Raw genomic sequence first — 16,059 nt, 5'->3', positions numbered from 1 at the left:
AACGAGAGATATGATACAGACTGGTTACAAATGATACGCTGCCATTATGTAGTTTTGAGAGATGTTTCGTTCCCTATGAGTAACCCTCCTATCATCCATTCATTTTGCCGGTTAGAATTTGAAGGCATTTTCCCCTGTCATTCTGAACATATGAAAAACGGCTGTAACTCGGAAACGAATCTTTTTCCGATTCATGAATAAATTAACCTTTTTACTTGTTTTTCACTTAGAATTACCGCATGATTGTGTTGCCGTGAAACCCTGTGTATTGTCATAAAGTTCATGAAATAGAGCAAAAGAATATGGGCATTACCAGTTATGCTAATACACCAAAAAGAAGTTTATCAAAGAGAGATCCTCCACCAAAAATTATTTTAAAAATATGCAGTGCCCATTCCACACGAGACATTAGCTATGAAAAATATTGGACAGTTTCCAAAGCTGAAGAAAAGAGATGTTTATTGTGATAAACATCCTCCCTGATATGGCAAACTATAATTTTGTCTGAGAATTGCAGTGTTAGGTTATATTGCGTACGCTGTCTGGCACTGTTCCACTTAGAGTGGAACAGTGGTTCCACTTAGAGTGGAACAGTGCAAGACAGCGTACATAAGAATTAAATTTTGTTTTATTCCATTTCTCTGATCTTGCCTCATATAAGCAGTCATACTCGTATAATACTCTACGATTTAAGCATGAGATATATTGCCTAAAATACATAAATTAAACTTATTTACGAAAACAATTTGTTGTTCTTTATAATCTAATAATTCTGGTTAGTACTTTGAAAAAAAATTTTACTTGATTTTTACTATATAACCATTAAATGTTGAAATTCAGGTTAATGACTAGGCATTACGAAACGTTGCATTTTGTCATATTTAAACAATTCGACAGGCATTTTTTTATACTTTTCTGTTGATCATAATTAATATTAAGGCTTTTGTTCAACACTAATTAAAAGATATATTGTTGTTAATACATTATCACAAAGCTAATAATATTTAAAAGTAAAGAAATCATTTTTCATCACACGCTATTTAAATTACAATATTTCATTATTTGACGCTAATGCATTTTACTGTTTATTAAAATTGTTATTCCAAAAGCTTCTCCTAAACATAAAAAACTAAAACTTTTGTATTTAGTTATAAATGTTGTGTTTAGGCAAATTTCCATAAATTATAAAATTAATGCTTCCAGTTAAATTCCATTGAAACTCCATTCACTCTGTAAACAAATAGCAAACATCGTTTATATATTTATTATATAGGTGGCGCTGGTGAGGGATTCCAGCGACTGAAGCCCGACGGAAGTGTTCAAAACGTGCAAGTAGTTAAGACTGATGGAGTGTTGCCTGCTTATTGCAATCCCCCAAATCCTTGTCCTATAGGATATTCAGGTCAGTGGAAAATTCACTGGAATGTTTTCAAAATTTTATAAGTTTTCTCCATTATATTATCCAGCCTATTATAACCAACGAAAATGCTTCATCCCCTCCAAAAAGTTGGGTAACAGCCTCTTGTAATATCGCTTATTGAATAAGCAAGTAATTTCTCGTGACACTGGAAATTACAAAAACACGTAAGATAAGTTGGCACATAATGAGATCAGCACGCCTAAATGTTCCAATCTGCTTTCTAAGCATAGTCGTTGGAATTTAATTAAAACACGAATAACTTATTTTACAACAACAGGTGGCAAATTGTTTCCGATATCAGAATTGCTTCATTTCGTAAATAAGGCAATTTGCGTGTAATGGCAAATTTAAGTATTTCGGTTACTTATTTCGTTTATCTACTCGTCAAAAACTCTTAACTGCTTATCGATCTACAACTTGGGAAAGCGAACTAGATGACTTCGCTATCAGTACTTTAATGAATAAGATATAATCACCAGAGCACATTACTTTCCTTGATTCAATAATTTAATGGTAGGCACAGAATCGTTTATCAAGCAGAGGCGGTTTAACCAGCAGGAAAATTAAGCGGTCTCCCAAAGCGAAAAAATTTGCGATGGATCTTCGACAAAATACATTGAACAAATAATGAAACTGTACAAGCAAAGAAACAAACAATGTTTTACTTTATGTACAAGTTAAAATTTTTGTTCCTCATTAAATCAACATTAATACGTTTATGCATAGGCGCGCCTAGAGACCACGAGTATTTGTAATCGCAAAAAATTTAAATACACATAACAAATGTACAAAATTTTATAGCAATAGGAGTCCGAAAATACCGCAGCAGTTGAGGAAGCCCCAACTGATCTAAAACGCAATTTTACACAGAACGTTTGCAGTAGTGTCAAGCTGACCTTGTCGTAGAACATGACAAAATAAGGTAAATAAAGCCGATCTTTAGTGTAGTTGGGCCTTAGGCAAAAATTATATTCGTGGAGTCTTTTTAAATTAAAAATATGAAACTTTTTTAAATAAAAATTACAATCAATAATATAATATAATAAAAATATGAAGAGAAAATAAATTGACAACATTCTAAAGATAAAAACCAATGTAAATTTTTTATTTGCATTTAAAAAATTAATTACATTATAAACATAAATATTAACTTCTTCTTCCTTTCCCCATTAAAGTTCTAGCTAGTTTGGGCATTCAGTTTTACAGTCTGATTTCATTCTTCCATCTTAATTTATGGCTTCTTAAATCCCTCTTACCTGTTGGTGTCCAGTCCTTTATTTGTTTATTTTTTCTATTTTTACTATTTGTTCTGTTTGGTGAACCTTTGAGTTTTCTATTATTTTATTCAGTTGTTTATGAGTTCGATTTACTCGTAATTTTGTCTCACGATTTCTGTGTAATCATAGTATTAGTATAATAATACTATGATTTACACAGTTTATTATTAGTACAATAATACTATGATTAGAGTAGTACAGCTCTGACTCATACTATCTAACTGTGTAATCATAGGTAGTATATCCATTTCTGTGGTGGCATTTCCGTTTTTTTTTTTTTTTTTTTTGTTTTTTTTTTGTGTGTTGTTATTTGTTTCGGCCTCTGTTTTCGCATACGTATGTCCGTATGCCTTTATATTTTTCTTCTTTTTTTTTTTTTTTTAGGCTCTTATCGTTCCAAATAGTATACTATCAGTGGAGTCATCTAATTGCCTTTTCCAAGCTCTCGACCAATAAGCAGTTAAAAGTTTTTTACGAGTACATAAACGAAGTAAGCAATTTATCGTTTCGTCCCACTGCTATTCCAAAGTTTTATTTTTTTAACCAGCTTCCTTTTATAACAAGATTCATCCTCGTGACAAAACAACGATTTTGCCACTTGTAACGGAGGACAAGTCAACGTCACACACTCATTACACAAAGGTGTGTGAGTATGTGACGTTGACATACTCACACAGTCTAAGGCAATTCGGTCACTGAGGAATTGCTACAGCAAATAACACAAAGCGTTTCAGCGTTATCTGTATACCTCTTTAAAAATTAAAGACAGATTTTACCCAGCGTACGCGAATTGAAGTGCTTAGAACTTCGTCATCCTTCATTATATATATAATCTTTATTGTATACAAACGTGGTATATACAATAGACCCTTCACAGCAGCAATGGCAGGGGTTTTGCGCACCATGTCACTAAAAATGTTAATTAATAATAAACAATAAACGAATAGGTCCAACACAAGTTTCCTAGTTTTTCCATATCATCCAGTTCCCCGTTTAAAACAAATTTTTATTTACATCGTTATTAAATTAATCTTTTCATCATATTATTTCAAATTGAATACGCTCTATGATAAGCATCAGCACTCGCAATTAAGCACCATAAAGGATGATTGATAGGGCAAAGTAGTTAGTGATTATTTTGTCAACCCGTTTCTTGGGTCTGATGACAGGATTCAAAACATAATCCATAAAACTACCAGTGTTAAGTTGATATATTGTGGTGAGCTGATACATTCTCACTTACCACAGTAGATTCACTTTATAACTATTCAAATTATCTATTTGTGTTCGGCGTTATCTCTTATTATTTATTAACATTTTTGTATGAGTTATATTTGCTGTACGATCTAAATATATAAATGGGTTTTTTAGCTGAAGACGGTTGTCTTGTAGACTTCGTTAACACAGCAGCTTTCAGCAGAGAGTATCAGGCAGCTCAGGAATGTATGTGTGATACTGAGCACATGTTCGATTGTCCTGGAACTACTCAGGAGAACGAAATTGATGCGTTAGCTCGGTCAATCCAGAATGAGGGTCTTATGGATTCAACATTGAATCGCATTGTCCAGAATATGCAGGTACGGATGTGAGGTGTTTATTTTAGGAAGAAAAATGCCTCAGAATTTTAATTTCCAAAATAATTATTTACAGTTCATAAAATTACAGCTCTGATTCATACTATCTAGTTCATAAAATTGTAAATTATTTTCTTATTAAACTGTTTTTATTAATTTGTTTAGTTTTGTTGTTTTACAACTAAATTTTTTACTATAAATTTAATCAATATATAGATTATACAATTTTAAAAAGATTGTTTAAATTATATAAAGATCATAAAATAAAATTTTAAATAATGAATGGTGATGACCATTTAGTTACTTTGAATGGATGTCCTCATTGCAAGTATTTATTTTTGTAATAGTATTTTAAATTCTGACTAATTGTATTGTTTATCTTTATTAATTCCTGTATGCGTATGCATAACTCTGTTTTTTTTTTTTCTGGAAGAAACCCGGGTTTTCAATTCTTTAACAGGCAAACTGAATATATGAATTAATGGCTAAGAATTTCATTCAGATTTTAGCTTATAAATCATGCTTAATATTCTAAAAAAATAAACATCAGTTCAACTATTTGCTAGTGATTTGAAACGTCTAGGAACTAGTTCTGTTAATTAATAGAGTAAAACCTTTTGAGGCATTTTGATAAGCAGGTGAATTAGCCGGTATTAGGTGAGTGTCTCTTGCTGTCTTTTATTTCTCAAGTGGGTAAAGTTGCTTCAGTAGATACACTAGTCTGAATTCCCATAGTACTAATCCATATATAGAATCGAACACATGTTTCTAGGAAGATTTTTAAAAACATTAATAACATTAGGGCTTTCCTCGTTTTTCCAAGCAGCAGAAGAACAGAAACAGAAATTTTAATGTAGTGGTTCTCAACCTTTTTTGCTCCATGCACCCTTTTCACAATATGTCAGAATGTCATTCCCCCACCCCTTTCCAAGACTGATGTCATTCTCCCCCTTTCCAATATTGTCTGACTCAAAAGGTGCATTCCAAAAAGATAAAAAAGTGAAATATTTATCTTTATTTTTAATTTAAACTAGGGCTTCGCCCACCCCCGTGCACGCTTTTCTACGTAAAATGTAGAGGTATACAGAGTAAGTCAAACTTTTCTACATAAAAGACATCTGTCGAAACGCACTGGTCGGTATCTAATCAGGAAATGACCTATGTAATTATTTACCTGTGCATTTTTAGTGCGCGGCATATTCAAGGTCGAATAAATATCACGGTAAAATTCCAGAACGGTGTAAACCCTCCAACATGGCCATAAACAAAACAGTGGGAAAGCAGTGATTGACAAGTTGCGACTGCCATATTTCGACAAACGGACACGAACAAAGCAGTGATTGGCAGATGCCACTACTTTCCCCGCCCACTGTCCTCCTAGGTTGATATGCCTAGGGTGTTTTTCCCCATATTTGCCGCTGTTTTTAAATCGGGAACTCGTTTTCTCATTTTAAAACAGCGGGATGGAGGGATAAACACTCTACCTAAGGTAAGCCCCCTCCCCCTCCCCGACGACACAAAACAATCAGAAAAGGGTGTTGCCTTCACCTGTAAATTATCGCTGTTTTCCTCGCTTTCATCGAAGTACCTGCCTGTGTATACTAAACCGGACTTCAGCCAATATCACTATGTAATTATTTACCTGCGTTTACATAGGTCAATTAGGAAAAGGCCTTTTGCTTCGGATTCTATAATACTGTACATGAGGAATATTGTTGCATCCGAAAGAGCAGGACTAAAATATTTAATTGAAATATTTACAAACTATACAAATATTTAAAATATATACAAAATACTAAACCACAGTATTTACAAATATACAATATTCATTAATATACAAAAACGTTACAATGGAACATAAAATGTTAGACAGTGAATCACATGCATGATGCTAGTGAACGTTATGAGGCAGTTGTCAATGATTAATTGCATTTGTAGTGACGTAATTGCCTCGCTCTCTTCTCCCATTGGCTCGAATAAATATCAGTAGGAGGAAAACATTTTGAATGTATAGACAGATAGATGTCACATCCAATAAAATGTGATATCCTGTAGATTATGTACAATCTGTAGAATTGTAGTTTGTACAAAGATCAATATTCCAACAGTTTGAGTCTGTCAATCTGTCACCCCAATTCCCCTTCTGAAACCCTAAACTGCTCCTGCCCTGGTTGAGAACCCCTGTTTTAATGTATTGTCACAACAGGCCCGTTTTTGAGTCCAAAGTCTGCTTTCGCATTTCCATACGGGCTCTGTTTTACATTTTTGAAAACTTTTATAAAAATTAATTCATGCCATTTTAGTCAGCATGTTATTTTCAGTGCTTGTTAATTATTTGTTTAAATTTATTATAAAACTTTTGAGTTTATTAATTATTTCAAATTATTTGTTTAAATTCACTATGAAACTTTTAGACACAGTGTATTGTAGCATTGATCTGCTTTTTTGCATGATCCCTATTAATTGTGTGTTGTTTGTGTCATTTTTATTTTCTTGTTCTTCATTGTATTTTGTAGTGTGTGTGTCATTTTTATTTTCTTGTTCTTTATTGTATTTTGCAGTGTGTGTGTGCGCGCGCGCGATAAGAAAAAGGAAAAAAAGAAACAGTTAATAAAAACTTAATAAGAAAAAGCAAATAAACTGAGGTAATGGAAACTATTGAAACCTCTGAAAAACATCGACTGAAAAATGTGTTAAACTGCATGAAGCATTGGTTAGCATAGATTGTGATATAAAAACGTGTAAAAATTAAGTTTGCTAAGTAAACATATGAAGGTGGGATTAGACCAAGTTTGTTAAAGGATAGTAAATTTTCAGATGTAATATTTTGTACTGTTTTTCCGTATTTTACAGCTTTTAAGTACTGGGAAAAAAAAAAAAAAAAAAGTATTCATTTTGGAAGAGTCAGTAACTGTATTAGTACTGAAATTGTTGCATCCCAAAATTTTACAACTACATTATACTCCCGTCAGTCTCTTAAACTGGCTATGGACATAAACGCTCTTATTATTAACGTTCCTCAATAATGTTTGACTCAACGCTTTTACCTTATTATTTTTAATTTCAACTAGAACTATTTTAATTATCTCTCGAAAAATCCAACGCATATCATTTTTTTATGTATAATCAATATTGAATTTTATGTATAATCAATATTGAATTTTATGTATAATCAATTAACGAAACCTTTAACGCCTCATACCGATACTAACCTGTCAAAATGTCGTGAACTGAATTTGCTCTGTCAAATGACCACTTCTGCTGAAGTGGTCATTTGCTTGATTAATTCTTTTTCAAATGGCCATACGAATATAAAAAAATCCAACTGAATACAGGTAATTGATTATTTCATTAGCTAGTGATAATTTAATAATAACTTAGCGCTAATTTAATGTTAATTAACTGATGGTGTCGCGTTCAGTGATTAGCATTAGCATTTTAAATTAATATATTTTCGTTTTCTTTATGATCTGTTAATCAGAAATAGTCAATAAACACAAGAGCGACACAAATAAAAGAGTCCTGGGTGTTATTATTGGTAAAATTTTATATGTAGGATGTTTCATTCGGTCCGGAACCGATCCTGAAGGTACGATCAACACGATACTGAACCCTGGATATGTATATTATTCATTTATTTATTCAGAGGAACATGGTCTCACTCTCTGAGAGCAGAAAAGTGTTTTGGGGGTTTTACATAAGACATACCTGTAATTAAATTCAATAAATCTTAAGTTTGAGGTTATAGGCAAAGAAAAGGTACATGGCAGGTTAGTAGCAACCAACAAGTTTTCAAGCTGAAGAATCCAGAAACATCCGAAATAGCAGTCCGAGAGACTGTTTAGGTCATCTTTCCTGATGAAAGCTAAAAAATGAAAAAAAAAGCCAAAACAGCAGTTCTTTCGAATAAGAAAAGGCGTGAGGCATTTAACAATAATGCAGAAGAGATGGGTTACTCCCAGCGTAGATAAGGGAAAAGGTTCCATTGCTTACAAGTACACTGGTCTGACCTGAAAATCAGAATCACCGCTATTGGATGAGACAGAAATCAGATAAGGTCGCCATAGCTGAGTGACTGTGGTACAAGCCTGCGTGGTTAGTAAATACAGTGTTGTTCTTGTATTATCTCTACTTTGTAAACTCCTCTAACCTAGTGTGGAAGTCTCGGAGTATAAAGCGTGTAGAATTTATTATTTCTCTTTTTAGATTTAGTTACCCCATTGCAAGTTCTGCTGATAATACATTCCACTTCTTTTGTAACTCTTATAAGAGATTAGTTACTAATTAACAATAAATAGTTTTTGTTTAAAATGCTTGTATTATCAGCTGGACCAACCTGTCTTATTTGTATCATACTGTAGTACTTCTATCATATTTTTTTCCCGCCTCTGATATTTCAGGTTTATATATATGCAAGGGAAAATAGGAACATCCTATAGGCAAAGGACTGCTTCCAACTTTAAAAATGTGCTGTACTCATAAAAATTTTTTTTATGTGAATAGTGACGAAGAAGACATGTCCTTGAAAGGTATAAGAAAGGGTTTCATCCTTAAACTTGGAAACTGGATCTTAATTGCACGGCTCCTATATCTTCTAGCTTTACGACATTTCTTTCCCGCAAGTAGTTTCGTCCTGGGGGTGAAAGTAAAGGTTGAAATAAATAAATAAACTTTGGCTGCTGCTCTTCAAACTGCCGAACTTCATGTTTTTCCTATGAGAACTTAGAAATTCTTAAAATTTTGGCATTTTCTTGTTGATAACTGTGTTGCAATGAACTTTTGCCATTTCTAACGAAATGGCAAAAGTTTCGTTAGAAATGGCTAAAGTGGCTCGAAGGAAATGGGTAAGCGAAAGCAGATACAGGTTTGGTCTTTTTAGGGGTTGAAAAAATAGTACATTAAATAAAATCCTTTATGGTGTCTGAATTTTTGTATAAGGAATTTCCTACATCTTTCCAGTTTTATAAAAGGACCACCTTCCTCAGCGAGCGAAAGGTAGTTTTCACACACTTTCTGTTTATTTTAGGAAAACTAAATTTTCATGGGTCTACTTCTTCTATTTCTTATTAGGTGAAATAGGACCAGGGTATTGTCTGCCAGGGGTAAAAAATTGATGATGTTGTAGAACAGATATCATCTTTTAAGGGCACAAAAAAGGTAGTATTGTTTTACAGGTACTAATGACATTAAGAGTACTAATGTAAGAGAACTATGGTTGTACTAATGACATTAATAGTAGGAGATCTGCAGACTTACTTAAGAAGTTAAGAGGAATGTTTAACAAAAGTCGTGATTCAATTATATGTCTGTAATTCTGCCAGATACGATAGGAGGGAGTATATGATGAGAGCCTTGTTAATCAATTCGGCCCTGCGGGGATTGCGCAAGGCTCATGGGGTAGAATTTTTCTCAGCGTGGTCTGTGCTTGTTAACAGGAGTGATTGTTTCTACAGGAATGGGATGAACTTAAATAGAAAGGGTGCAAGAATATTTGCTGATACTGCGAGGCAGTATTAGATATGTGAAAAAACTGCTAGCCTGGGGAGATACACAGACTAATAGATTAACAGTAGCCACTGGCAGAGATGAAAGTGATTCTTGCACTGCTTCTGTTAGAATGAGCAGCAGTCTTGAAAGCAAGGTGCTGGAGATTTCCAGAACTGGTGGGAATCATGATGAAACAAGTAAATACAGGGGTTGTGTTAGGGTAACTAAGAGTAAGAACTGGTGCGTGTATACTTTCATATACACCAATTTTAGGAGTATAATAAATAAATTTCATGAATTGGAATGGAAGTGTTCCTCAAGACATCAAATGCAGAGTGTTGGGATTTCAGCGACGTGGTGTCACTAAGGAATGCAGAATAGGGGATGAAATGTTCAGTCAGTTTGTTATGTCCTGTCAGTTATGTCAGGGACATAAGCACTGGGAAAGCAAAAATGAGAGTACGATTGTGTTATCGGCCTAATAAACCTGATGAGTACAACGAACAGCTTGTACAGAGAAATAAGTGGGCCAGTAAATCAGAATGCCTTATAATGGGGGATTTTAACATTCCAAATATTGACTAGAACTTGTTGGTTGGTCACTCACAGACTAGCAAGACGTTTGTGGATTTATTGGATAACTATCTTCTACAGCAGCAAGAGGGAGTAATACTCTTGGTCTGATTATCAACAGTGATTATTCGTGCATTAAAGAATTTGCAGATAAAACAACCACTAGGTAGCAGTGATCACAGTGTATTAATTTGGGATTTACTTAAAGATATAACTACCATGAACAGTAAAAGGAGGGGTTTCTGCTTTCTTAAAGATGACTACAGTGAAATCTGACAGTTTTTGACTCCTATACAGTGGAACCAACTGATCTTACCATCAGCAAATTCTAAAATAGAAGCGTTCAAGGAATTAATCTTGGAAGATACTAGGTGTTTCATACTAACTAAGAAATATTGTTTAAGGTATAGACCTAAATGGATGTCAGATGAACTAATGAAACTCGTGTTAGAGAAGAAAATTGCATGAACGCATATAAATTATCGGGCGACAAGGAAGCTTATGGTAGATATAAAGTGTCCTGTGATCAAGTCACAAAGGAGGTTAGGCAAGCAAAGGCAGATTACGAGAAATCTTTGATAAAGGATGCAAAGAAAAAAAAAACAGCAAAGACTTCTTTACTTATGTAAACACTGAAAAGAAGGGGTTGAATCAAATTGGTCCACTCGATTATGGTGGTTTGACTGTTGACGAACCTGTTCACGTTGTTGACAAATCGATTGAGTATTTTGCATCTACATTCACGCATCAGGAATTCTTTGAGGAAGAGGATTCCGGAAGTTTATCAAACCCTAACAGGGAACTAAATTTAATAACTGAGAGGAAAGTGGAAGAGAAATTGTTGAAGCTGAACATAAAAAAGGCACCTGAGGTGGATGAGATCTATCCAATTATATTAAGAGAGGCTGCAAAGGAAGTAAGCAAACCCTTAGCCATAATTATGAGAACACCCTTGGATTCAAGGAAGGTCCCCGCAGACTGGAGATGTGCGAATGTATCGCCAGTTCATAAAGAGGGATCAAAGTGTGACACGAGTAATTACAGATCTGTTAGTTTAACTTCTGTTCCAGGGAAAATAATGGAGTCACTGGTAAAAGAAGTAATGCAGGATCATCTATACAAGGCTGGAATTGTACTTCAGACACAGCTTGGGTTTGTTAAGGGGAACTCTTGTTCGACTAGTGTGATTAGTTACTACGATGTGGTCACAAAGGAAAACTGGATGTAAAAAATAATTTTGATATCATATACAGTACTTGGGTAAGCTTTTGTTACTGTTGCACATAAAAGACTGCTGTACAAATTGAAGCAGTGTGGCATTAAGGGAAATTTTCTGCTATGGATAAAGGGATGGTTGAGTGGAAGAAGAAGGTATATTAGGCTTAATGCCTTAAGTTTGCAGATGATACAAAGGTTGACAGGGTGGTATGATACTGCAACACTATCTAGAAAAGTTAGGCAAATGGGCTGAAAAATGGCAATTGCAGTTTATCATTTATAAATGCAAAGTACTGCGTATGGATAACAGTAATCCCAGATTAACATACCGACTGTGTGGTACTACACTCAGTGTAGTGGAAAATGAAAAGACCTGGGGGTAATTGTGCGGTCAGATATGAAGTCCTCCAAGCAGTGAAGCCATGAAAGCTAATGGGGTTTTGTCAATGATATACAGGAATTTTGCTTGCAGGGATAAGGAGTTAATTATCCCATTGGTCAGGCCAAATCTTGAGTACTCTATTTAGATCTGGAGGCCTCATTTTAGGAAGTATGAGAAGCTGCTGGAACAATTACAGAGAAGGAAAACAAGATTGGTGATCGGAACAAAGAGCTGCTCTTACTAAGAAAGGCTTCAGTTCTGTAGACTCTGGAGACTAGGCACCTGAGAGGTGATCCTACTGAGGTGTTTAAGACAGAGTGATTGAGCAAATTCAATGCTGATGGGATTCTTCCTCTTGCTCAGACCACACCCATGAGGGAGCACAAATTCAAATTGAGGAAGGACGGTTTTAGAATAGACGTGCGGGAATTTGCCTTTAGCCAGAGGGTGGTTGATTGCTGGAACAAACTTCCATTTGTTGTTGTAGATGTAGTTTAAATAAATTCAAGGAAGAACCAGACCTATTGGAGGAAATAAATAGGTGAAATGGGAAGTATCTATTTTTGGCTGATGCTGTATAATAGACATTGCAGGTGTTGGGTTGGTTCCTTGTTGTTGATATGTTGATAAACTTGAGAAGAGTTGCTTTCTTTTAGTGAAAACAGCAGAGCAGAACTGTTGTAGAGCTGAGAACGATTGAGAATTTTCAGTCAGCGCCACTTCATTTCCTTCAGAGAAGTTGCTGACAGCAGCTTGTAATGTATTTCTGTCATCGTGGTACAGGTTGCAGCGATACAGAATGTGCGTCCAGGTTTCCTCAGCACCACACAAGCAGAGATTGGTGTCAGACAAGGCAAATTGAAATAGTTTGGAGTTGATGGAGCCGTGCCCAGTAAGTATATACGATGTTGTTAGGCTAGGAGAAAACCATTGGCGGACGCTCTTGTTGAGAGGGAAGGTAACTGCAGGAACAAAAGAGTGGGTGACTTGACCAGTAGTACTGGAATCCCATCGTGATTGCCACACACTGATAAGTTCATTCCAGATTCTCCGTTTCTCGTCTTTGATGTTAGCAGTTAAGTTGCATGAGATGCCGAGAATCTCACCGGGAACTCCGTGCTTTAGACGATAGCATAGTCCTTTGAAAATTACATGCAGGTCTAGTGGTAAGACTCCAGCAAGGACCTGCAGAGCAGCAGAGGACACTGTCCTGCAGGCCCGGAGCATGGCAAGCAGCATAATCCGTTGAATGGAGATGAGCTTGGAACGGAGTTTAACATTAACGGCTCTATGGAACCAGACTCCCGAAGCATATGTTGTTATTGGTACGAATACTGCTGTATAATATAGTAAGAGAGTCTTCCTGTTTAGTCCCCAGTCCGATTTGGAAATTCGGATAACTGCTGCAGTGAACTTCTTAATCTTCGAGGCGAGGTGATTAATATGAGAGGAGAAGGTTAACCTGTCGTCTAAAATTACGCCAAGATGTTTTAATTCAGGAACAAAAGGGATTTGCTTTCCGTCTATCTTTACATTTGGAGGTCTTCTATAATCTAACTTGCCTTTAAAAATCATCAGTTTTGTTTTTGTGGCAGATATTCGCAGTTTATGTATACTTGACCACTTGTTTAGCTGAGAAAGAGTTATATTGGCTGATTGTTCTAGTTGCAGACGTGATCGACCTGGAATTAGAAGAACCAAATCATCGGCGTAGGCGAAGGCAGAGATATTGTCAGGTTTTTGCGTGAGCCAGCTGTCCAGAACTATGTTCCAGAAGAGGGGCCCCAGAACTGATCCCTGGGGGCATCCTCTTGAGATGGTCCTTGAGAGAGATTGCTGTTTTGAGATTACTTGGATGAGTCTATTTTGGAAGTAGCTTCTAATAACTTGGAATAGTTGCTGAGAGCACTTGGCTTTGGTAAGACGATTGAGAGCGCTCTCCCACCAGAGGGAATCGAAAGCTCCCTCGAAGTCAATGAATATGGCCATTTCATATTTTGCCCTCGAAGCTGATATGTGGTTAACTAAAGAGACCAAGGCGTCTTCACAGGATTTTCCCTTCTTGAAGCCAAATTGGGATGGAGACATTAAGTTTTGGCCTTCAATTAAATCTGCTACTCTGGGTGCTAACAGTCTTTCAAATAGTTTGCCAAAAGAGAGATGGGTCTGTATGCTTTGGGATCAGATTTATTTTTGTCCGGCTTGTGAATAATTTTGATCAGAGCTACCTTCCAGAGATTTGGAAATATCCCCTCAGTAAGACATTTGTTGTACATAGTTAGAAGTATTTCTGGAAAGATTTCAGCAAATTTGATAATTACAGCATTTTCCACAAGATCTAAACCCGGACATTTATGGATATTTATTTTGCTTAGGGCCAGCTTTAGCTCGGGAAGAGTGAAGAGATCTGTTGCATATGAGGAGTGGTAGGTTGAGTTACTATTCCTGATAGATATTTGTTCTGGAGTTTCTGTGGTGAGATCGTCCAGGGGAAGCAAGCGATCCAGGATGGCGTTAACTGAATCATTCCAGTTAGTGGTTTCTGTGTTGTTGTTCACTACAGTGTTGTACACTTCATGAGAGTGATACTTGTTTTTGCTAATTTTATATAATAGACCCCAGGGATCAGAATTTCCTGTGGAGTGAACTAAGTGTTACCAGGAGGCAAGTTTTTGTTTTGCAATTGTATTTACGTATTCATTCCGCTGGCCTTTATAGATATTTTTTAGTCTGGTGACTTCTGGTTCAGGCCAGTACCTTCTCCGTTGAAAGTCTTTGCGTGCTTTGTGTACTTTTTTGCGCAGAGTGGAAAGTTCAGCTGTCCACCATGGAACTGTAGTATGCTTGCTAATTTTCTTCTTAGCGGAGCGTTCTGTAGCACGAAGTAAGGCAGCCTGTACATAGAATGCATATTCTGAGGAATTGAACTGGTTCAAAGACCGGCGAGTGTCAACGTTAAAATCCTGGTGAATTGAAGACATAAATAAAGGCCATTTGATGGTTTTGATAGAAAATCTTCTGAGATCTTTTGGAGGAGGAGAAGGAGGGGGACCTGTAGAATTTGGAAGGAGAGATACCTTAAAAGTGATTGCTCGGTGGTCACTGTTTGTGTAGTCAGTATGTATGGTCCAATCAGAGATCCTCGACGACATGGCCGACGTTGAAATGGTTAAATCAATGTTTGATTCTCCGTGGACGTTTGAGAAGGTAATGCGGTTGGTTGGGTAAGTTGTGCAGATTTAAATTGTAGGTGAATAAAAATTCCTCCAAAATCCTACCTCTGTTGTCCAAGACACTGCTGAACCATAAGAAAGATTTTGCGTTTGAATCAGTTGTAATTATTAAATATGTGGGATTTAAAATAGCAAACACCTGTTCTAGATATCTTTGTGATAAATTAATATCTGCTGATGGTGGACAATATAGTGACAGTAAGTAGAACGAGAAAGTTGATGTAGAAACTAAAATACAGGTGGAATTTTGATTACATAAGCCAGAGATAACAGTGATATCCAGCTTGTTGTTGAATATGACGATGGCAGATTTAGGATTTGTTGCAGAGGACTGGATGATTCTTGTAGTCATGGGATATCCCATAACTTTGGAAGATTGCCCATAAATGTGCTTGGAGACATAAGGTTCCTGAATGCATATTATATCAAATAAATTTTCTGTTGCAATGAGCCTGATCTCATCAGCAACGCATCTAGAGTGTTGTGCATTGATCTGCATGATTGTAAGTTGGAAGGGGCAGTCTGGTTCGCTGCCTAGCTATGCAGAGAGAGGCACACTGTCCGTCCTTGGTCTCGGGATCGCTTGTACCGCTGGCTGTTCATTATGATTGCCAAACGATGGCATTACCAAGAGACCTGCGGGCCACATATCTGTGTTTAGATATCTTTCTATATTGGGACTTTTGATCTTAATCCGGAAAGAGGAATAGGATGGATGCCTGGTATGGACCTTTATGGGGGTACCGGGTATGTTGAGCTGCTTCAGAAGGTTTTCGATTTGTTCTACTGTTGTTTCCGGGCATAGTCGACTTATAAAAATGCTGGTAGGCCTTGTCCTCCTTCCTCTACGCTGCACTGTTTTGATACCCAATGTGTTCGGATTAGAGCCAATAAC

At 36.1% G+C, this 16,059-nt stretch overlaps 1 protein-coding gene across 4 annotated transcripts in view; it reads left to right on the top strand.

The window, feature by feature from the left end:
• Window positions 1-16,059, top strand: part of 7B2 (Secretogranin_V domain-containing protein 7B2) — a 60,614-nt gene that overhangs the window by 30,035 nt on the left and 14,520 nt on the right. For all 4 annotated transcript variants that reach the window (XM_090376588.1, XM_090376587.1, XM_090376589.1 and 1 more), the window contains exons 3-4: window positions 1,274-1,402; window positions 4,069-4,274. In XM_090376588.1, coding sequence (XP_090232714.1) covers window positions 1,274-1,402; window positions 4,069-4,274 — 335 coding nt within the window. The remainder of the gene's footprint in view (window positions 1-1,273; window positions 1,403-4,068; window positions 4,275-16,059) is intronic.

This window comes from Mastigoproctus giganteus, chromosome 6 (assembly GCF_048544385.1).
Source record: "Mastigoproctus giganteus isolate SK-2022 chromosome 6, ASM4854438v1, whole genome shotgun sequence".
In the NCBI taxonomy this organism is placed as follows: domain Eukaryota; kingdom Metazoa; phylum Arthropoda; class Arachnida; order Uropygi; family Thelyphonidae; genus Mastigoproctus; species Mastigoproctus giganteus.
Note: the sequence above shows the minus strand (reverse complement) of the source record. Positions and strands in the feature narration are given on the sequence as shown.